General features: G+C 34.5%; 1 protein-coding gene across 2 annotated transcripts; it reads left to right on the forward strand.

Moving 5' to 3' along the window:
* The first annotated feature begins 6,817 nt into the window (after positions 1 to 6,817).
* LOC134744652 (uncharacterized) lies at positions 6,818 to 22,565 on the forward strand. Of its 2 annotated transcripts, none has more exons than XM_063678551.1 (3): positions 6,818 to 7,067; positions 14,699 to 15,072; positions 20,282 to 22,563. In XM_063678551.1, the coding sequence occupies exons 1-3, from the start codon at positions 7,010 to 7,012 to the stop codon at positions 20,777 to 20,779; spliced, it is 930 nt and encodes a 309-aa protein (XP_063534621.1). In that variant the 5' UTR covers positions 6,818 to 7,009; the 3' UTR covers positions 20,780 to 22,563. The 2 variants fall into 2 exon arrangements, with proteins under 2 accessions (XP_063534621.1, XP_063534622.1); XM_063678552.1 differs by lacking the exon at positions 6,818 to 7,067 and adding an exon at positions 11,398 to 11,788 and having other exon boundaries at positions 20,282 to 22,565.
* Positions 22,566 to 23,079: the final 514 nt, after the last annotated feature.

Consider the following 23,079-nt stretch of genomic DNA (forward strand, 5'->3'; position numbering starts at 1 on the left):
CCTGCAATGTTTTTTTTTGCTTTAAACTTTCCTTTACTCAGATATACCTGTTATTTATCGCGTCATCAATTCTGCACGATAAAAACCTCCAAAAAAGGAAGCGGGAACTTATCTAACGTCATAGTGATCAGACAGTTAAGGCATTTCCTCCTGTGTAGGTATCCGGCCGAAATTCTTCTGCGAATTACTATCGTGACCCTGTTAGTCATCGCATACGTCACACCTGAACTTATGAAATTGGCTCCCTATTCTGAAGTTTCGTCATAAAATGTAACTTGCATCTCTTATTAATCTAATGTAAGCGAAAGAGATAGCGCGCGATTCTGTTAGTTGCAAATTAGTATTGAAATCTGCTCGGAATTTGAGAAGGCTTCGTGAGCTTCAGAAATGCCACTGTCATGACTACGAAGATTTCTGAATGGTGATGGAAGCCTTATTATACTTGACAGGTAGGTTATTTAAAATTGATTTAGAGGTTGTATAGTAAACTTCTAAAGCGCCGTACATTCCTGGTGGCCTATTTTAGATTGTATCTTTCATCGTCAGCTGTGATTCATTACTATTTAGGAGAGCGTCGGTAGATTTAATTGTAGCTGAATAGATTAAAATAATTCTTGACCTTCACAATCGACATTGGTTAACTGTATATGAAGAATCCTGGGGAAAAACGGTGATAGTAAATTTGATAGTAGTAAGAGGTAATTAAATAACCTTTTGCCTTCGAAGGGACAACTATTAGTTGATGACTTTTAAATTAAAAATGTTTAAAGGGGCATCAAATGTACGGCCCAATTCGAACAAAACTTATAAGGTGTCACAGCGTTACGATACCGATCTGTCAGTATCAAAAGTGACATTTCTTCAACTTCACTTCTGACACTGACAGAACGGTATACCTAAAACCAAGCAATTTACCACTAACTACAAATATTCGGGTTCATTGAGATTTACACGCAACCAGATTTATTTATGGCACTATTGTCACGGATTGCGGATTTGCAGTCATTTGCATAAACATGACTAAACAAGGTGTGGGGGTTTCACCGTAAACTGTTCCTTGTAGTTGTTCAAATCAGGATGTTCTAAAACCCTAATGAGTGCATTTAAATTACGTCGGACGTAGAATTCCCTAAGAAAGGCGCGCTTTTTGTGCGTCGGACGCTTCTTACGCTGGACGCGTTTACACCGTTTCGAACGAAACTAAGTCTAAATTGAGTATTCTAGAGTAAAACTTTTTTAAATTGATTGATTAAGTCTATGCACCCAAACTTTTGTTTTTAATATAGGTATCTACATACGTACCTGCGTAATAGAGATTTCTACACAGATTTTTACTTGTATAAAAACCCTTCAGAAACAGAAATTGAGGAAGTGAGATATATATTGCCTTTTCCCTAAAAAATACCATTTCCAAATTCACATCGATGAACTAAGTAGGTAGGATAACTCAATCAACATTCTCTGAACAGAGGGCCTAGTCAACATGACAATTGTTGATAGTAAACGGAAATAGCCACGTGACTTTTCGTAGCATCGTAGCGTATTTTTTCTATACGTTTGTCGATGTACGATTGTCATCGTGGCTAGGCCCCCCGAACAACTTTTGACTCTTAACCCTTCGTATGCTTAGGAGCAGATCTGCTCCATATATATTCAACTTAAACATGAAGTTGTCACGATTGATACGGCAATTTTTTGACATGCGCATACGAAAGGTTAAATCATTTAAAACGATACATTTTCCTCGCGTCAGCTCTGTGCGGTGTAACATAATCTCTAATATGTAATTAGGTCTTTTGTTAGCATTTGCACCGGCGTTTGTTTTGTAGCAATTACTGCGTAAGACAATGCGCCCGAGTCACGATACGCGTTGACATACTCGTATCGTTGCTAAGGCTCAATTAATACAGGAAATCTTTCCGGAGGAGAGAGATTAAGCGAGGATTTTCTTATGTTTCTGATAGCATAAGGTCTAATAGTAGTTTATGTGACTGCTACATAATGAAAGGCATCAAAACTCGAGTGTGGGTTTATGAAACGAAAGTGAGTTTCATAATAGAATCACACGAGTGTTTTAATGCCTAATTATGTACAGTTACATACACTGCTTTATCTACACACATATTATAAACTTTCTATGATATATTCACTAACCTCATATTACAGCCGACATTGGGGCATAGTTGCTCTCTGGCGGAATTCGCGGATATGAGGTGGCGTCTCCGAAATATCTTTATCGCACATTTTTCACGAAACTTCACTAGAGTTACTTTAAAAACAACAAAACAAATTATTTTTTACTTACAAACTAATTAAAAGATAAACTGCACGTCAAATGGCGGCAAAGAAAACTTTTTTCACGCATGTCACGCATCCGTAGTTTTTTTTTTTAATTCAGACAGGGGTGGAGTGGGGGTCGATTGCCATATCGTTCGATACCAACTAACAAGCGAGATTTGTCAAATTTGTATGCAATTGACATTTCATTTCGAATAAAACGTCATCTCGACTGATATTAGAATAGAGGTCAAATCAAATTTCTTTGTTTTTCAGAGATGTTCGAAATTTTAATAAAATAATGTTATCGAAATCGATGTTATTATTTAGCAATAATAACATTTTCACAGATAAATAATTTGCTGTAACAAAACAGTTTATCTTAATGTTGGCCATTATTTACGGATTTTGAAGGCATCATAGAGGGTTTATGATATGTGTGTAGATAAAATAATTTATATTTGGAAATGTGATTTTATTATTTCTGTATAGGGTTAGATCCTAACCCCTAGCTCCCAAAGGTCTAAATATGCCTTTGAAATTTGAAGTTTTATAGTTTTCTCTTTGATAACCCGATATCGTGTCTTACCTCTTTTTGTGTTTTTAAAACACTATTAAGCACTAACGTCGTCATCAATAGAACTTGCAAATAATGTAAACAAACCATTTTACCTTCATTACTCCGTAATCTCGCTCTTTAAAAGGAGAACCATGACCTGATCAACAGTCTATTAATTTAAATATTTTATTTATATAAATTTTTAGTTAAATTTAATGTTAATTATTAATATTTTAGGGAAAATAACCTTCATAATCATGGTCATGTGTCAAACGCTAACAAAAATCAATTATTTGCAAGTTCTATTGACGACGACTTTTAGGAGGAAGGACTAAAATAATACCGTACCGTAATAAAACGTGTATGTAATTTACGGCCCGATTCGAACTTTAAGATGCGTTAAATATTAGGTCTAGAAACGATATGGATTAGATATGTCAGTGTCAAAAGTGACGTTTTTGTTAGAAGAAACGTCACATCCATATCGTTTCTAGACCTAATATTTGACGTATCTTACGGCCCAATTCGAACTTTAAGACACGTCAAATTGTCTAGAAACGATTTGGATTAGATAAATCACTGTCAAAAGTGAAATCTTCAAATAAAAACGTCACTTCACACTGACGTATCTTAAAGTTCGCATCGGGCCGTTAAAGGTGAATATAAAATACATAATAGGTACCTTTAAGTATTCGTTTCTTAAGATCGTCCGTAGACAATGCTCGTAGCAAGCGTAGCGCTTTAATGAGGCGTTACAATAAATATGTTATAGTTTTATGCAAGAATATTTTGGCAATTTACTATTGCTTATTTTAATGAAGGTATTTATACTTTTTCTGCTATTTAAAGAACAAAATTTTATGTTCAAGTCGTCGTTATTTTTTTATATTTACAACTAATAATAGGTTCCTCTTTCTTTCTTCCTCGCGAGGTAAATATAATAGTTATGTTATTTCTATTTACTAAATTTCGCATTATGGGATAACCCATGTGCTACATAATTATTGATGCCTTACATAACTTACTCTATAGGTAAGTGTAAGCTGGATAAGCGAAACATTCATCAAATGACATTAAGGAAAATATAGGACAATAACCTGTCATTTAAAACTGGCAATTATGTTATTAGTAAACTCAACGGCCTCCTAATAGCTTAATCGGTGTCACCCTTCCTACGAAGCAGAAGTCCCGGGTTTGAATCCTGTTAAGGGCATTTTATTTGTGTGTTTATCGCGAATGAATCATGGAAACATAATGGATGTTTTCTATATATAGCCGTGTACTAATTAGTTTTTAGGGTTCCGTACCCAAAGGGGTATGCTTATTATTATATTTGCTCTACAAATATAATAATAAGCATGTGATGCTTGTTAGTACAGTACATTTATTTATTACTTTTGTTACTAATGTACCGAGTTGGCAACTTTCCCTATAATACTGTAAGTCTTCGATATGTTTTATTTAGGATTAGAAAGAGCTGCGTCAGGTTCAACGTTCAACCACGCAAATTTATGCAATAAAACGTTTAAGTAAATAAAAAGTATGTAATCGTTCTACTTGAGATTCATTATTTTATAATTATTAATAAAGATTATTCTTAAAAATATAAGATTAGAGCTAGGAATATTGTAATTCTTGTTCTTTATGAAAAATAAACAGTTAAAATTTTAAAATATTTTTTTTTTAACAAAAAATTGTCTGATAATAATCCTCATACTTACGGCCTGATTCGAACTTAGTGTCAAAAGTGACGTTTTTTGTTTGGACACTGACATATCCGATCCATGTCGTATCTTTAGCAAAGTTTTGACGCAACAAAGTTTGAATCAGGCTGTCAATTCAAAAGCTGTACACCAAACTACAGAATAAATAATAGCACTTACCAAACAAAAAACGCACATTTTGACATGCCCATACGCACGCTAACTAGGTCGCCGGTATGTACGTGCGTAATAGGCGAGTAGATTACGCTGGGCGACCAATAGGGAATGTTGGGAACCGCTCGCCGCCTCCCGATCTCCCGGAGGCGGTCCCGCGAATTTAAAATTTGAATGCCTGCAAATCAGACGGAGGGGCATTCCAAATTTAACAGTTATTTGTTTTACAAGGGGGCAGAGTTGTTGTACTCGTACAACTGTTCGTGCTAATATTGATACCCGAGCAAGCGAAAGATGCCAAAATTGAACCACGAGCGTAAAGAGTAATAAATAATAAATAAATAAATATTATAGGACATTCTTACACAGATTGACTAAGTCCCACAGTAAGCTCAAGAAGGCTTGTGTTACGGGTACTCAGACAACGATATAATAAATCATATACAAATATATAGAAAACACCCAAGACTCAGGAACAAATATCTGTGCTCATCACACAAATAAATACCCTTACCGGGATTCGAACCCAGGACCATCGGCTTCACAGGCAGGGTGATACACAAACATTTTCACCACACCAATGCGAGGAAAATACTATACAAATGAACTATTAAATATGCATCATTCAAAATCATCCCTTAAAAGTCAGTTCCACCAGCCAACATGAGGTACCAACTCAAAATTTGCATCCATCTACTTGGACTTGATTTTAGTTTCAACCAATATCAGTTAAAACCCTATGCTAGCTATGCTTGAACTTTTTTGGTGACTAAGTAACTTGATTGTATAGGTATTATAATTTCCATCCTGCGTACATACACAAAAAAATACCACAAGCTCAAATCATGATATTTTTTGAAGACGTTAGTAGGATTCTACCCCCTTAAAGATATACCTATTTCAAGACTTGAAATGGGTTATTTTTGTATTTTTAATTGATTCTGGATGTCATTTTGTCTCACGCAATTGATTACGGGTATATCAATTACCATTGTTTTAATTAAATATGTTTTATGTTCTTGCCTATAATTAAGTGGACTTGAGTTGTTAGATTCAGAATAAGTTCCAGGTATTGAAAAATTAAAATCTGACAACCCTTGTTTGTATAGTACCTACTGCGTATGATTATTGATTATGTTTTTTTCTTCCTTTTTTTTCGACCTGTATGAACTAGTTTGAATTCTTATCATTATCACAGTATGTGTTTGTTTCAGACGCAGCAGTAATCATTAGGCGCTCACAACTCTCACAAGTTAGTTGTCACACACGTTTATTTAAAAACTATATTTTGTAAGTATGCAGATTGCCATTTTTAAGTGTACGAAACGAACAAAAACAAACTACTTAATTATAATAGATAAATGAAATGATTCTAAGTTTGCTCTTATTTTATTTTTTTCAGTGAATAAACTTTTATAAAATAAAACTATGAAAACGGATTACCTATATCCGTTTTCATAGTTTTATTTCATAAGTAACTATCGCGGTAACCGAAGACAATATTATAGTTTTATAAAAAAAATTTTTTGTCCAAAATCTCTGGGTATTAATAACCACAAAGAGCCAATAAATTAAAATTCGTCTCTCACTTAACGTATGTATCAAAAAGCTTTTAATATAATGTAAAGTACTTTTAGCTTTTAGGATTTTCAAAATATTATGTTAGCAATCCTATTCGCAGGTTATTATAACATAATATGGCTGCGCCACTCCATAATTAAGGAAAATGTGCAACATAATAATTTAGGCAAATACGATCATGTACGTTGCTGGCCTTAAACTTATCCTGTTGCTTTCGTTAATAAACTTTGTATAAACCAGCTGAAAATCCTACTCCAGCCGATTTTTTAAGCTAATATTAAATTTATTTTAAATAAGAGGGCGTAACACATAAGGACGCCGGCAGTTTTCACATACCTACATCCTGGATCTCGTACGCACATGTCCTATTTATTTTGATAGGCGATTACGTTATGGCATCTGGCCGTCTTACGTCCTAATCGCGAGCGACGTTATCCGTGACGTAATAACCCTAGTCCAAACAGTTTTTTGCACCCTTTATCGCGGGTGCGCCGGCCACATAAAAGCAGTGTGAAACGTTCAGGATACACATTACAAGTGTAGCGGCTGAACAAGCGCCAACTGAACGTGACGCGCCGCGCCATTTTTCAAATTCAAGTATCGAACGCGCGGCGATTGGAATGTGATGTGCCAGTGATATATTGACTGTGAAAGTGAACGAACCAAAGATTACCTATTTATTATTTTTGTATCTGTGATAATTAATTTAGAAGAAATGGATTTCACGATCTGCAACAAATGTTCCTCGGAAAAGCAGGGATCGTTTAAAAACGGTAAATATTAATTGAATGCTTTTCTTGTCATTTTCATTAACTAAAAAAATATTGTTGAGACAATCAATTTCACTATAAACTAAGATATATGTTATCTACATAGCTTACGCGTGTGACGTAACTTAACTAAACCGGCATAACATAAACAATACGAGTAGATATTGTCCCATACAAGCGTGTAATGTAACGTATCTTCGCTGATATTACTTTTACTAACTAGCAGTAAGCGTGTATAACGGTGATTGATTTCTTAGGTTTTATATCTCAGAAACCGATAATAACATATAGTCTACCAAAGCAGAGAAATTTTATATTTGTATGGAGGGTCGATCCTTGGGGCCATACTTCAAATTTATGGTCTTTCTCTATTGACTAAATTTGTTTGTATAATTATTAAAAAATCATGTAAATAAAGAACATCATGATTACTGATTAGGTAATATAAACAGACTATGTTTTTAAATGGATCTTCTAAAGTAAGGAATTGAAATCATTTATAATAGCGATATAACTAATATGACTAAGCATTAGATAATCATTACGTCTTAGGTTATATCATTTAGGTTCAGGTTATTCACATTAATTCATACAATCTTTATCAATGATGATTCAAGTAAATCAATTTTTGTTACTAATACACGAGGTCACGCCACGCATATGAATATATTTTTGGTAATCTAATAAGAAAAAACAATTTAAATAACTTATTATGTAAGATACCCAAACAGAAAACTTGCAGGTTGCAGACTATAACCCAAGCTCTCGACTGATTTGTTGATAATAGACGACAATTTATTGATAGGTATTACAATTGACAACTCATTAACATTACTCACTGACATTGACCGCGTGGCGTGACATAACTTCAATTAAGGAAGATTTATATCCCTTAAAGGTATTTAGTTCAAAAAGTGACTCATCACGCATTGTTTTGAAGAGATGAAACTCATTATACTTTAAAGTTTTGGCAGGGAATTTAGGATGGGACATCAAGATGAATATGAATAACATGATACAAGATAAAATATATTAAATACTAAGATAAGTAGTAGTAGTAGTAGTAGTAGTAAAACTCTTTATTGTACAAAAGAAACATAAAACAAGAGAAAAACGCATCATTAAGGTTTAAACACTGTTTTTAACTGTTTTTGGCATAAACAAAGTGATTAGCAATGAGATAATTTATTGTATTACCGAAGCTTAAATCAGACCTTAGCATTGTGTTGTCTACATTATGTAGATCAAGTTCAAATAAACAACACACTAAACAGATTAAAAAGGAACAAATCGAAGTTAACACTCGTTTTCTGTAAAGAAATCGCCACATCTCATTTCAGTCCTTCGTCAGAATACCAATGACATAAATGCGGATTACAAATTGGTAGAATTATATGAATTTCCTTTGAAGTAGCACTAATATTTCGATCGATGACAAATATTACGATTAAAACGTCAGAAAAAGGAAAGTTACATCATGACTAACACGTCAATACATATTAATATATATGTGTAACATATGCGGAAAAAGATGACGGCAAATAAATTCACAATTATATCATAAGTCGTAAGATCATAACCATAAATGGACCTCAATGAAAGTTTATCCTTTTAACAGGAGAAAATACTATAAAATCGAACTAGTAAGCCTGCGTTCTATTCCTATTTATTCAAATTCGTGTTTACTTGCGCATCAGCCAAAAGCTTTCTCGCGCCAGTCAGCGTGATTTATACTGCGGTGCAAACAATGCCATTCGACTATTGGCAACCACGCCACAGACGCAGGCAATCCCGCCGGCAGCTAGTATAGCTTACGGTAAACTTAAATTAGCTACACCAAGAAACTTGGCTAAAACAGACTCAGACTTGTCTGATTCATGAAGCACCTATGACATGCCTAATTCACTGTTACAAAACTCAAGGTTGTCAATGAAGAAATCGCTGAATCAACACGGATCCGTACTCGCACTTTCTAGTGTGAGTAATATCGGGCCAGACTTTTGCAGGCTTCCCTACCCCTTTTGCGATGAGTTCATGAAAATTCGGGAAATCCGTGAGTCATCGGCGAGGCAATCGGCGGAAAAGCCGCCATTTAAACTAATTATGGTCTGAAAAAACACTGATGAAAGCTGTGTCATTATGTCAGTAGACATGAACAAAAACGCACGCGCTGGGAAACCGCGGCAAAAACAATTGTAATCTCCCGCTCGTATTGCAATTACAAATTGCATTCCGTCTTTCGCACTGCCGTCATTTCACTTGTATCGCCACTGGTCAGTAATCGCGAAGCAATTTAATCAAAAAAAGTTGTGTTCAAATTTTGAACTTACACTTATTCCTCGTTCTACCGCCCACAAACTAAAAACAAAGGGGTTTTTATTTGGTGCGTTATTAATCATAACCTTTAATAATCCTGTATTGACACTATCAATAAGCGGCCACGTACAATAGCGACGGCTTGTTAAGCACGGGATAAAAAAACGTGTTAAAGTAAATAGCGCGACCGCCAGTACCGAACCATACGCGGTAAAAGTTACGACCAGACTCGTTCCCAGACGAGCAGTATACAAAGTGATACGAATGTCCACATATTTGTCTCTGTTGAGGTTAGTATAAAATAGTAGTTTATTTTGTATGCCTACGTATGAACGTGAATCTCCACCTTAATCTGTGTCACAGAGTCGTTGGCGAGTCTTTCCCAGACTCGAGATGTTTTGTAGTTTGCTTTCTTATTATGTTTTTTGCATCTTGTTTGCCGTTCATATTTGAAGGACAGTCGACACAAGTAATTTGCTTTTGTGGAATCCTTACTAATATTATAAACTAGCTTTTGCCCGCGACTTTGTCTGCGTGGAGTAAGTAATTTGGGTAGCTTATTTTTGATACAATCTGCTTTCTATCTATCGATTTCCCATACAAACTTCCACCCCCTTTTCACCCCCTCAAAGGATAATTTCTGGGATAAAAACTACCCTATGTCCTTCCCGGGACTCAAACTATTTTTATACCAAATTTCAACTAAATCGGTTCAGCGTTTTAGCGTGAAGAGGTAACAGACATACAGACAGACAGACAGACAGACAGACAGACACACTTTCGCATTTATAATATTAGTATGGATACTAAAGTTACTCTGTCAGTTTGTATGTGAGTTTTTCACCCTTACACCGCTGGGCTGTTATGTTATATGTATTCGGATATGAAAATAGTATGTGTACCGGAGAAGACATGGGCTACTTTCTAATCACTTTTTCCCCATTATATTCGTGATTGCATATTGCTTATTTAATGTAATAAAATTTATTACAAGTAAATTTCGTCATGTTGTATTTTTTGCACCAATCTTGTGAAATTTACATGTCAACAAAGACCTCTCGCCGATTTGATTTTCGATATGATTTACGAGGCAATTAAACGTAATCAAGGAATTATCTCAGTGTCGCGAATAGTGCCGGTCCCACGTGCCGGCGCGCGATAAAAACTCACTTCGGATAGACTCATCGATGATTCACCGCCATCCGAATAATGTTCGCTTACACAAGATTTACAAAGAGACTGGAGTAGAAGCTTTTATCATTTTTTGTAATAAGAGTATTTTAAATATATTAAAATAATTAAAAAATCTGAAAATTATTTAATTGTAGTTTATTTGTCATGTAATTGTATTAAATTAGCGTCGCGATTTATAAAGTAACATGATAATTTTATTGACTTACGGCGCGATTCGGGAAATGAAATAGAGATTCACTGGGTATGAAATAGTAAAGATATGTGACGACCCACGGGTAAAGGTACCTTATGGCTGTTGGCGCTTACGCTATTATTAACGCCGCTCCAATTAATATTGGGTGGCGCTTACGTCGCATAGCGTCACCATAAGGTACGTTTTGCCGTAGAACTTCACATATTTTTACTATTTCATATCTAGTAAATCTCTAATTCATTTCCCGAATCGCGCCGTTAATCTTTAAAATTAGAAAACTTTTTTTTTAAAGTTATTATCCACACATGATTCTGGCGACTAGAGATTCCAACATTGCGCACCTTTAAAATGATCATGGCAGCTCAGGTTACGAAACGGAGCTAGTGTATGCGGTTTTTTTTTTTATCTGTGAATGGCTGCACAGATACGGTATAAACTATTTTCAAAACACAGACAACGTGACAACGTTTAAAAAATGTTTCAACCACATAGACATTATGTACTTAGCTCTTGAACAATATCAAATTTGTTTTAAAAGAGAGTTTAAGAGAGAGAGAGAGAATCCACAAATCGTATTAGTTTTTTTTCTTGCATTCCTACTGTAAAAAAAATTTTTCGGTAGCATCGACTCCGAGATCCGTTGGAACTTTAGTCCCGCCCCGGCGGTAAGGGTTTTCGCATAATGTTTGACCGGCTATTTCATGTACGGTGCCGCTTTTCGGTACCCATTCATCGAGTGGAGGTTGCCTGTGCGCCGGTCTCGCACTCGCGACTAGCCCCACGCCGGTGACACACGATTCGAAACGAATAGTGCGAATTCAAATAGTGCCTTCCAATTTTGTTTTTTTTTTGTGTTTTTATTTTGAAGTGCTCGTGGTTTCAGTTTCCGGCCAGTGATGAATAGTTTGAACTGTCATTTGTTTTCCCATAATCAGGAAACCGTGTTTGTATTTGACGCGTGAATATGGACTTGCCTGAAGGAGCTACATCAATGCATTGTTCATGGATGTCTTTTTAACTGGTGTGTGTTGTTATTAATTAGCAAAATAATATTTATAAAAAAAAGGATTACGTTTGAATTCGGAAAGTGATCAACATGTTCATTAGCAGCTATAAAATAATAATTTAATTTAATTATTTTATCACAATCTCGTTTTCTGTGCATACCTATTATTAATTTTGAAATATTTCATTTAAAATATAGGTATCGGGAATTAATAACAAACTAAACCCAAACTACATAAATAAACAATAAATCACCAGACCTCATTAATATTATGCATACAACAATAGCAATAAATACAGTAACGCACCCAAGTGAATGTGCACCACTATTACGATTCAAGTGCTCCAATACCTTTCTGAATATGTCATTGTTATTGTTAAAACCGATTGATGCTCGTTTTTGGAAGCCCGTCGGAGAAGTGCAGTACCTATTCAGCAAGTCGTGTGGGAATGCTCAACAACCCGTCGGCAACATGTCAAAAGGATTTTTCCTTGAAACCGACAGCGATGACATCCGATACTTGTTTGTTTTTAGAATTCGGAAATTGGATGATTAACTTTTTAATTGTTTAATTAGTTTAAACGTTAAATAGGATTCCGGGTTGTCATTGGTAGCGTCATACACGTTGATGTCGCTATCATAACATAATGTTCAATTTTCCTCTCTTATGTTCTAAGAATTGGCTTAGAAAATACATTACAAAATACTTAGTACGAAGAAGTGTACAGTGAGTAAGTACATAGAGTATGTCGTACATCAACGTTCCATAAGGCATAACTACCATCGACAAAATTTAAATTATAATCCTGTTTTATAATTTATCGCGTTCAACTTTGTGGTAATCGAAATCTATGACGCCTGTAAAAACGGGAAAATCCAAAGTATTGTCATGTAACAATTTTCGTGGTACTGCACGGGCCGCATTGTTTGTTCTCGCGATTCATCCCACGATGCTAATATGCTACTAATCGTACACAATCGCCACAGCCCAAAAACCGTTCCGCGGAAAACGAACTCAAACTAACCGATCAACAATTTATTAGCCTGATTGTATTATACTGTGGTGAAAATAGCGTCATGTTTGGTTAACATACATTAAATTGTCAACGACACAGATTGACCCAATGATTCATTGACCATTAAACTCTACTTTATCCTTATCTGACATAATATATTACGTGCGAAATTCTAACACATCAAACATTAAGTCATTACTTTAATAAAAGGGAAAAATATTAAATACATTTACAAACGATGATGTTGCTGAGTAAAACCGCAAAATTAGCATGCATCGATTGTTTTTTTTATTAAACATCTTCTAGGATAATTTTGAACGCCTTCCTACCGCATCCTACTAATGTGACTACAATACTAGTATAAGGTATAACTTGTTACTTTTATTAAGCTACCTCACCAAGTAGGTACATAAATTAGTAATAAACCTCTGGAAGCCAATCGTTGGTCGTAAAATGTCACTTTTGCGCAATCTGTAATGGTCACTTTCTACACGTTTGCACCCAGACCCGTTGTTGGAGGCACTTTTTTAAAGTTTGCAATCGAAGCTCCAAAGATTGCTGGCCTCGGACCGTAAAACATATTTTACGGCCGCTGCAAAACATCTCAGCCGTCAATAACATTTAGCATTAAAATCGAAAGTTACTTGTGATTTGAGTAAAATCACTTTTAAGGGCTAAGTTTTACCAGAACTGAATTGATTTTCGGGTAAAAGAATAATTTATTTTCTCAAAAAGAAATTTTCACTTATATGAGAAACATTTTTTATACAATTTGATGAATACATTGCGTAGATAAAGTATTTAAATTTTAGAAATGTTTGCCCAAAAAAAATGATAAATTAAATTAAAGGAATAACGTTGTATATTTATTTCTAAGTAAGAATCATTTGCCAACAAAATATTTTGCACACCAGAACATTTAAAAGATTCAGAGATCAGGAAATTACAAATCAAAATGGGGTAGACATAGAATTGCATCGGGTAAGTTGAACAAAACAAGGTGATTTTACATATTGTAAAATTACTTCATCTATTCCGATGCAAGCTCTTTGGCTAATATGTAAAAAAAAAACCTAGTCAACTGCCTATAAATGGATAAGAAAGTGCGTTGAGATAAAGATACTACATATAGCGTACGCAGAGGTGCACCTATATCTGCTCCTCCCGTAATCGCCGAGCTTATTATTTTTTATGTGACTCCTCAAGTACTTTAAGGAATGCGAGCTACTGTGTGAGCCGACTTCGGAAGTATCTTACGTTCAAGAATGCATGACATTGTATTAACTAAAATATTGACACAAACAATGCGATTTTTAAAATGATAATTGAAATAGGCAATGGTTAATGAGTTAAAACCCTTTTATTATTTTACAATGTTATCAAACTTGTATCAATTTCTTAGCAATACTTTAGTTACAATTAGTTAGCATACCATTTTGGTTAACAAAAATTTTACATATTAGGTACGAAGGCTAACTATATACTAATTAGCATATTGTAATACCCATTTCACAATTTTGAAACAAAAACACTTTGATAACTACGTATGCATAACATTTACTGATAAACGAAAGGCATTTACTGGAGGCCTTGGTAATTTTTTCCTTTGTATATGATATTTATTTCGTTTATAGTTTAAATAGTAGTGTAACTACTTGTAAAAAATACAACAACTTAAAATATTTTCAAATGAATGTAATTTAATTTTTCTCAGAGCATTTACTGATAACCTATTCATACAATAGGTAAGCTAAATTCATAAGTTATTAACCAAGCACGTTGTACAGATTATGATTACCTATCTACGACTGAATAATTTAATTAGCGTCCACAGTGATAACAATCAATCGGTCTACTTTCTTGTCACTGTAATTATGAAGAAATTATAACGGCATTTATGTTGTTGCAGGTTTTTCCAAAAAGCTTTTGGTAGCTGTATGCGTAGTACTAGTTGTCGCTATGTGTCTCACGCCCGTCGAAGCCCGACCGCCACACAAAACAAGACACAACAAAGAAGATAGATTAAAAAATAAGTTAATGCCAAAAGAAGAAAGAATGAAGTCCAAGGCGCTGCCAAAGAACGTACCCCTACACACGATGTTAGCAAGAAAAATAATAAAAAAACTAAAGAACACTAGGAGGTTCTTCGAGGACGCGCGACAAGAAGTCAGGGACTCAATGGAGCACAGATATGGGAACCCCAAATGGTTGCCTAAAGTCAAATTCACCGAAATTCATAACCACACTTACGAAAACTTGAATAATGGAATGTCTAAGAAAAAAGTAAGTTTTAACTTTAACATAATTTTACTAAATTCGAGTACATACTCTTTTATAAATACAACTACATACAATTGAGTCCAGTCACGAAACATTATTATATCACTAATTGTTGTACATGCCTACCAGCTTTATAAGTTTTATTTACATAATATAATGTAAAGTAAGGTGGGATAACATAGTTTATTTTTCTCGGGGCAAGAGTGGCAAGACAAACAGTATGAGGATTCCATACATGTGATAGTCTTACCCCGGTGATAGTCTTACCCCACCTTACCTTGATGTAATAGATTTATACAGTTGATCTAAATAAATAAGACACATGTTCAAGTACCTATTTTCACTATATTATGCAAACTTCTGAGTAACCATTAAAGATCGAAGACCTCTCAACGGTTCCGTATGTCTATTTCGTAATTTTTGCATATGACTAACGAGTCGGCCTACCAGTCGTCGGATATACTATTAAATAGGTCACTGATGAATCGTTTGGGTTAAATAATTTGAATTAAGTGATTCACGTTACGTGAGATAATATAACGTTAGTATATCCTTACATTTTTCCTATGTAATATTACTTCATGAATGATTAGTTTTTTGTGAGTAACCATCGGAGTCCAGAATATTGGAAGCTCTAATTTTATCAAATGCTCTACATTTACGTAGATTTTTTTCTATACAAAAGTAATTGTGCCAATGTTCGTCAAATTAGCTATTACTTGACCCAAGTTGATAAAACTTACTTACTTAGTCCGCTGCAGTTCGTCACGGGGGAGGACGGGTTGCGCCCATCTCTCATTTTCCGTTCAATGTTTTAAAATTATTTTTTAATTTTTGCTTTTTTTAAGGTAAGATTCCCGCGCACATTAGCCCGCTCGAGGCTTCGCGGCGGCTTAAATGAGGCTCCGTCGGCCAAATTACACGGGCCCGGCCCGCCGCGCGTTTATTTACTTCACATTGTACTTAAGGGCAATAACTACAAATGCAGGCCTTTATTTTCAATACCGCTTTGCGCGAAAATTGACGCAATTTTTAACGGACGATATTACTTCATTTAAATTCTTTATCGGCGCTCTAATTCATAAAATTAAATTGATAAAATTCAGTTTCGAAAAATAAACTAATCGATTATCAATTCAAAATTTAATTGAGAGGCATTATCGCTTCAAATTTAATACAGCACCGCCCCCAAGCGCAGCCAGGCAGAAAAGGTCTTTGGTAAACGGAGATCCGTAATGGAGAGGTGGAATTGTTAGGGTTTAAGTGAAGCTGGTGCTTCATAAATCCGAGCTTTACTGTGCGTGTTAGTGGGAGCCGGGCAAACAAAGAAGCCAGTTAAATATTTCGAGGAAATTTGCATAGATCGACAGCGTCCATGGCGGCACGCGAGCCGATAACCACAGTCCATGCCGCGTATGATAATGGCTCCTAGACCATTGATTGTTCTCGCCGCCTCCAACCGATATATAAGATATACAAGCATGTGTAACGGGTCTTCTTAAGCTCTTTTATTGTTTGTTGAACACACATCTGGACCGCGACTTTCTATTACGTATTAGTATTGGACACCCACTAATTAGTACACAAAACTAATGCGACACGAGACAATAAGCATGTGTGTATTGGTGGTTTGGTGTCTGTTCATATTAGGAGAGCTTTACGACCAACACCAGCCGACGAACTGATTTCTCACGCGGTACAGTATTAGTCGCTCAGTGTACACACCGTTGTATGTTAAATATTTCTGACGTTCGACTTGACATTTCATCGATGTATGGCCACTTAAGAAATTCAAATATTTGACGATGGGCAAAGGAAAGCGTTAGAATTCAAGTGATCTCAGCTCCGCTCCGACTTTAGTTGACTTACGGACAGTTTAAAAATTAAATAGCCCTCAACACACCAAGAACACAAGAAGATGGATTAGTTATTCAATGTCCATATTTGTAATGTAATGATGTTGTGCGCAAAATAGTATATAAGGTATATTAACCAAAGAGGATATAATATTATAGAGCGGTACTGTCATAGTAAATTTTGTAACCACAGTAAATTCACTGCCATCTATCGACACACTTTAAAACTAAAAATGAGGATTTATAAAAATACGATAAAATGTATTTAAATATGGATAAATGATATTTTTTATTTGCATTAATTATTTTTATTATTTTGACCCATGTTCTTTTACTGATATGCGTTAAAATTGTTAAATAACAAACGAAACCGTCAACGCCCTTTATACGAGAGTAGGCCAAAGGTAGTAGCGACATCTGATCGAGAAACAAATTTTCGTGATTTTCGAGGCACGTTTTTTCCTTAGACTGTATCCATCTATTACGGAGTTCTTCTTTGTTTTAACTAAGGTATATTCGTAGGGCCATAAAAGCGAGTTATATATTTATCAGCACTTCGTTGCTAAATATGTTACTGTAGGTACACAGTATACAGTCGCATTAACCACCAAATGCAAAAAAATGCGTAAATGACATGCTTTGATGAAAACATAATACATATAAAAAAATAAAAATCGAAAGGGGTAGAAATTGAATTTCATATTTAAGGACGTCTAACTCTTTATACCTCTCTATAAGTTTTGGATATAACTGGTTTTTTTATAAATTTCCTGAAAAATATTTAATCACTGGGAATAAGCGTTCACTAAAGCATAGCCGCGAAGCTATCACTATCAGCGCCCGTGCCGGCCGGCCGACGGCGGGCGAGAGACAAGCGCATTTCCTCGCCGGAGACGCTAGAGTTTGTTCAGTATTTACGATTCAACAAAACAACAAGAAATGTTAAAAACATTATTTGCTCAAGTGAGACGAATGTGAACTTACGATTCCGGGCGAGGCGTTTGTCTGGGACACGTTCTCGCCTCGCGTCGCTCTTTAGCGCAAATATACGGCGTATTGTCGGTTTTCAGCTTTAATACTTGCGTTTGCGCCGACGCTTTTATTATCGCTCGACAATTTCTTCTCCGGAATTCCATACAGGAAACTGTGAAACATGTTTTTACGACTTCAACACGTTGATTCTTCAGCAATTATAAAATACCAAATTAAAATATATTTAAGCGCAAATAAGTTACTTACTATAAGTATTCACATTAAAATCGCTTCAAAAATACACAATGGATTATTACTATTAGAATCCGAAACATGTCGCCAAAAGCGACTAAAAATAATAGTGAGTAAAAACCGTACTGATAAATATTTTGAAATATGTCTCACGATAGTTTAAGTGCGACAATGGATTATATTCATTAAATCTGAATCCAAACGATGAAACAGTATTTATAAATAGAATAGAGCATCACTAGCAACAATTTTCTACAAACGTTATCCCATGAATCGTGAGTCACCCATTCATGGGGAGGAAGTTTACAAATGACAATGTTTATAAGTAAACAAAATATTCAGTTACGTCTCTCAACCGTCCGGTGTAATATTATATTCTATGAAGTGTGACAATTATTCTGGATGAGTTCATTCATGCAGTATTTAACTACTAACTATACACATATAAAAGTGAACTGTATGAAACGGGATTACAACTCAAAACTAAATGGAGTAAATTGTAGCGTGGTAAATCACAAATTTTATTGAAAAGCGAATAGTTTTCCTCGTTAGTTAAAATGACACAGACAAAGTCTAAATGAGTAATTTCGTTATAGTATATCTTTTTAGAGGTAATTTACAGTTTAGATTCATGTTGGTACTAATAGTTGGCAATCTCGTAATCTCAATAGTTGGCACGGTTTTATTTCTCTTTACACCTAGGTACCTATGTTTATTAGTCCCAAGTTTTATAAATTCTATTTTTCTTATAAAACAAAAATATTAGTAAAATAATAATAAAGGATGGCTCTTGTGTTATCATAAAACGTATAACTGTTTGTATAGTAAGTTAATAACGCAACTATCATAAAGACAAGACGTTTTAAAAGAATAATAACCGATCAGTTACAAGACTCGAGGATAACCGGCTTAACAACTTGTATTTACCTAGATTCTGCGCTTCAGTACAACTATAATGAATATAGTACTGAAGCACACTCACAGTAAATCTCATTGTCGTAGGACCAAAGAAAATATGATGGACACTTACATGCTTACAAATAAATACATAATTGTAACCTAATGCCCCTGTAACACATGCTATAAACTTTAGATACTTGCCAAATGGGTTTAATGCAATTTCTATTCCAAGTGCTACCTTAGTGCTGAGCGCTTGCCAACAATGCTAAACAACTGTCACTGATAGTGGAACAATGGAGTCAGACCAATTAATGGACCGACCTAGACAGGATTATATGCCCTATTGGATATTTTTCCAATCACAAGTTTGTAACATTATGTCAATATTCTTGGCATATGCTAAATTTATGATAATATTTCTTTATCAACCTAATCGCACATTGGCCATTGCAATGTTATTGGTACTGCAACTGGATACGACACTTGCAATTATGCATGGGAGATTGTGTCATAGGCGAGCTGTCTCTAACCTAACTCTAAAGAACTTAAGCGCCCAATATTCTCAATTCGTTCGCAACTTTTTAATTTGAGTTATATACGTAGTTATGTCGAGACGTACCTGGGTATTCACCGGTTAGCAGATATTCAATGCTAAGATAAATAAATTAACGGATATCGTGTTTCAACTTGAAATCTGAATTTAGAAGAGTGTTGAACATTTAATGACGTGTTTAATTTTGTAAGCGATAATAAGACAATGATTAAACTAAATGCTTATTGCAATAGATCAAACATAATTATTTGTTAGATATTTAAACCAGATTAGATCTGTAGTTCTAAATCTAAATTAAGTTACTTACGTAGATAATATTTAAAGCAATTTTATAGCTGGTATGATCTAAAATATGATTTCATTTGCAATGAATTTGAAGAAAAACTGGCTAATGACCAGGCAATCGGTCGTAGGCTGTGTAAAGTTGTGTTAATGTCAGTTGAACAGTCCTGTTGATCACAAAAACGGATAATACAACCTCGACACGAATTAGCTTCGGAGTAGAATATTGCACTTTATACATGTTTAACGGCCAACAATATACTTGCTTAGAGCTTACGACTAGAACTGAGACAACAATTCCTGAACAAAAAAAACTTATTTTCCCGTGTAAACTTAAAACACATAAATAATTTTAGATTATCATAACAGTACTGACTTCCTTTTTCTTTTGTTTCAGTTTGAGTACGTCGTGCCGAAACTGTACAAAAGCTTAGTACAATTCAAGTTGGTCTGGGAGCGCCTCGGCAACGTCACTATCACTCAATTAGACATCCATTTCCAGCAGAACTACGCGAAAAAACGCGAATCTGTGATTCGTTCGACACTCGAAGAACTTTTCAAACTTCTTACAGAAATTGAAGATGACATGGATAAAGCAAATATCCCTAAACCACATATTAATATTAACAAACTAAATCTGGAAGATTTACATAAAGACAACGTAGAAACCACTCTCTGTCTTCGACAAGACATGATTGCTATTAGGGCGTATGCTAATACATTGAAGAAGTGGTATTGGGAACTACGGTGTCCAGACGACTCGAATCCAAAACTGTCTGAACAATGCAGAAGAGTTGACCAGGTACTGTTCACGAAAAGAACTCCACAGCGCAACGGCAATTCTAAACGGCACAGGAGACAAAGAAGGCACCGGCATTTTAGATCAATCCCGTAGTTACAGTTACTCAAGTGTTGCGTCAAGTTGTAACAAATTTATTGCATTCCAATGATTTGAATTCATCTAAAACTAGACAAACATGTATGTTACCCGACGAGTCGAGCCTAGCCTGCGCGACATGTCCTCGTAACTGATTCATGGAAACAGAGTAGTGTGATTTTTCTATTTACTGGTTGATATTACGGATTGTTAACCAATGATAATGAGTCAGGACTTTTTTTTAAAGTCAGACTATAAGTATTATAGTTATGTAATTTGAACTCTTAGCTATTTATTATATTACTTAGTATCTGTATTATTTATTATTAGATTTTAGTTTATGCTCTCTGTAACACATTAAGCTTTTGTATAGTTGTTGCTACCAATTATATGACTGCCCAGTCGAGTTATTGAACATTGATAACTTCTTAAAGGTTTGATACAATTTTAAGTAAGTATCATTTTAATCAGTATTGTTCGTCAATATTTCGAAACATGCAGTGATCGATACATGAAATGGTGAAGTGTTTGAAGTAACGGTTTTGTAAGTATTGGGTACTTTCTCTGTGATATTTAGTAATCCGTTATAAGTAATCTTAATTTATTCTAGGTTAAGCACTTTAAATAAGTTCCTCTTTATCGTCACTTTCATAGTTTCTTTCATTATTTCAATTCCACTGTTGTTTTGTTGTCAACTCATGTTTTTCTACTAAATTATTTATTATCTTTCTACTTTTCATATTTTAAGATTTCATTTCTTTCGTTTTTTTAGAATTGTACCTAACTTTTCAATGTTTAACGATCTTATATTTATTTTTATCGATAGTAACATCGGTAACAGTAAATTTAGTAATCTTTATAAGAACCAGTATTATGATTAAAAATATATTATTAGTCAGAGACTTAACCTCGTAAGGTCTATTCTATTTTAAGACCAGTGAAATAAGGACCCAGTGTCCTGAAAACAGGACATTTGTTTTTCTTGATGTTCCGATATAAGGTCTGACTTTCTTAGAAAAACCTGCCGCCGTTATGACTAAAACATGTGTCCTTAAAATAGGTCAATGAGCCTTAGGAGGTTATGACATAGACCCCCAAATAAATGTAAGAGTAAATATTATTAAAAGAGGATTGGTAAGATCTCCACGAACATTCGTGACGTAAAAAAATTGTTTTCGAGTTAGAATCACTTTATTGACTGTATAAGTTCAAAACATAAATGAGGGCATCCTACGTAACTGTCACATTTTTGACGTAAAATCTAAACTAGGCAGAATATTCGTTTTGGTAAAATATGATTCTAAAATACATGATTAGCACAAATAGTAGTTGCTTATAGTATAATTTTCTTTTATGTGATTAAATAAATACACATTCCAGTTGTTTTCTGTGGAAACTTAACGTCAACAAAGTTGACAAAATAGTATTATTATTGTTGCATTCTTCTTTTGTATTCCTCTTTCATTTAGGTACTAAAGATTCTTTGACTTTTCATCCAAGAAAGACTTATCTTAAGTAAGAGATTTTGCCTATTTATTTATTTGCTGGAGTGAATAAACACAGTCACTTTTTTGCGTACTAATTTAATATACTACTTTTTGATACCTACTTTATTCGTAGGTTCCATAAAACTTGAAGTACCTATATTCAATGTTTAGCGAAGCAATTGCTTTTATTCACTTCAATAAATAAAAATAATGGTTAAGCATAAACTCTAACATTGTATGTATGTAAATGTGCCGTTAGTTACGTAGTAAATGAACTGAGTATTACGAATATTATGTAAATAATATTTTATACATTTTATGCGAATATTGTTACCGCATATTTAAATGAAAGACGAAAATAAATTTATTCTGAATATATTATGACAATTTTTGTTTTCCTTAGTATTAACTAATAAAAAACATTTGTGACACAGCTAAACATATGGTGATTGCGCTGCTAGTTTACCGTCCAGCTCTGGTTTTCGTCCCCTTGACGGAGTTGCTACAAAGAATTGCGTAAAATTTGAATATAAACCTACCTTACCGCACAATTTTGAACTTATTGCAATCCTTAATGTCTAAACGATAGATCTATCTGCATAAAGATAAAAGATAAGATAAAGATAGTTTATCAAGTAGGCATATTACAATGTGCATAAAAATGATATTTCGCAAGTAGCGAATTAAAAGTAAACCATATTACTTGCAGTTTCGCATCCGTGCCTTTCAGAGGTCATAAAACCAAGAAAAAAAAAATCAGGCGGGAAATGTTCATGGTAAAGTTTATTAACTATTCTAGCTATTTTAAGTAATGTTATTAGCATGTATGTA

Source organism: Cydia strobilella, chromosome 10, assembly GCF_947568885.1.
Source record: "Cydia strobilella chromosome 10, ilCydStro3.1, whole genome shotgun sequence".
Classification (NCBI taxonomy): Eukaryota; Metazoa; Arthropoda; class Insecta; order Lepidoptera; family Tortricidae; genus Cydia; species Cydia strobilella.

Coding starts and splice junctions, on each gene's coding strand:
- LOC134744652 (XM_063678551.1), top strand. CDS start 7,010: ATGGATTTCACGATCTGCAACAAATGTTCCTCGGAAAAGCAGGGATCG. Junction 7,068..14,698: donor GCAGGGATCGTTTAAAAACG/GTAAATATTAAT, acceptor ATGTTGTTGCAG/GTTTTTCCAAAAAGCTTTTG. Junction 15,073..20,281: donor ATGGAATGTCTAAGAAAAAA/GTAAGTTTTAAC, acceptor CTTTTGTTTCAG/TTTGAGTACGTCGTGCCGAA.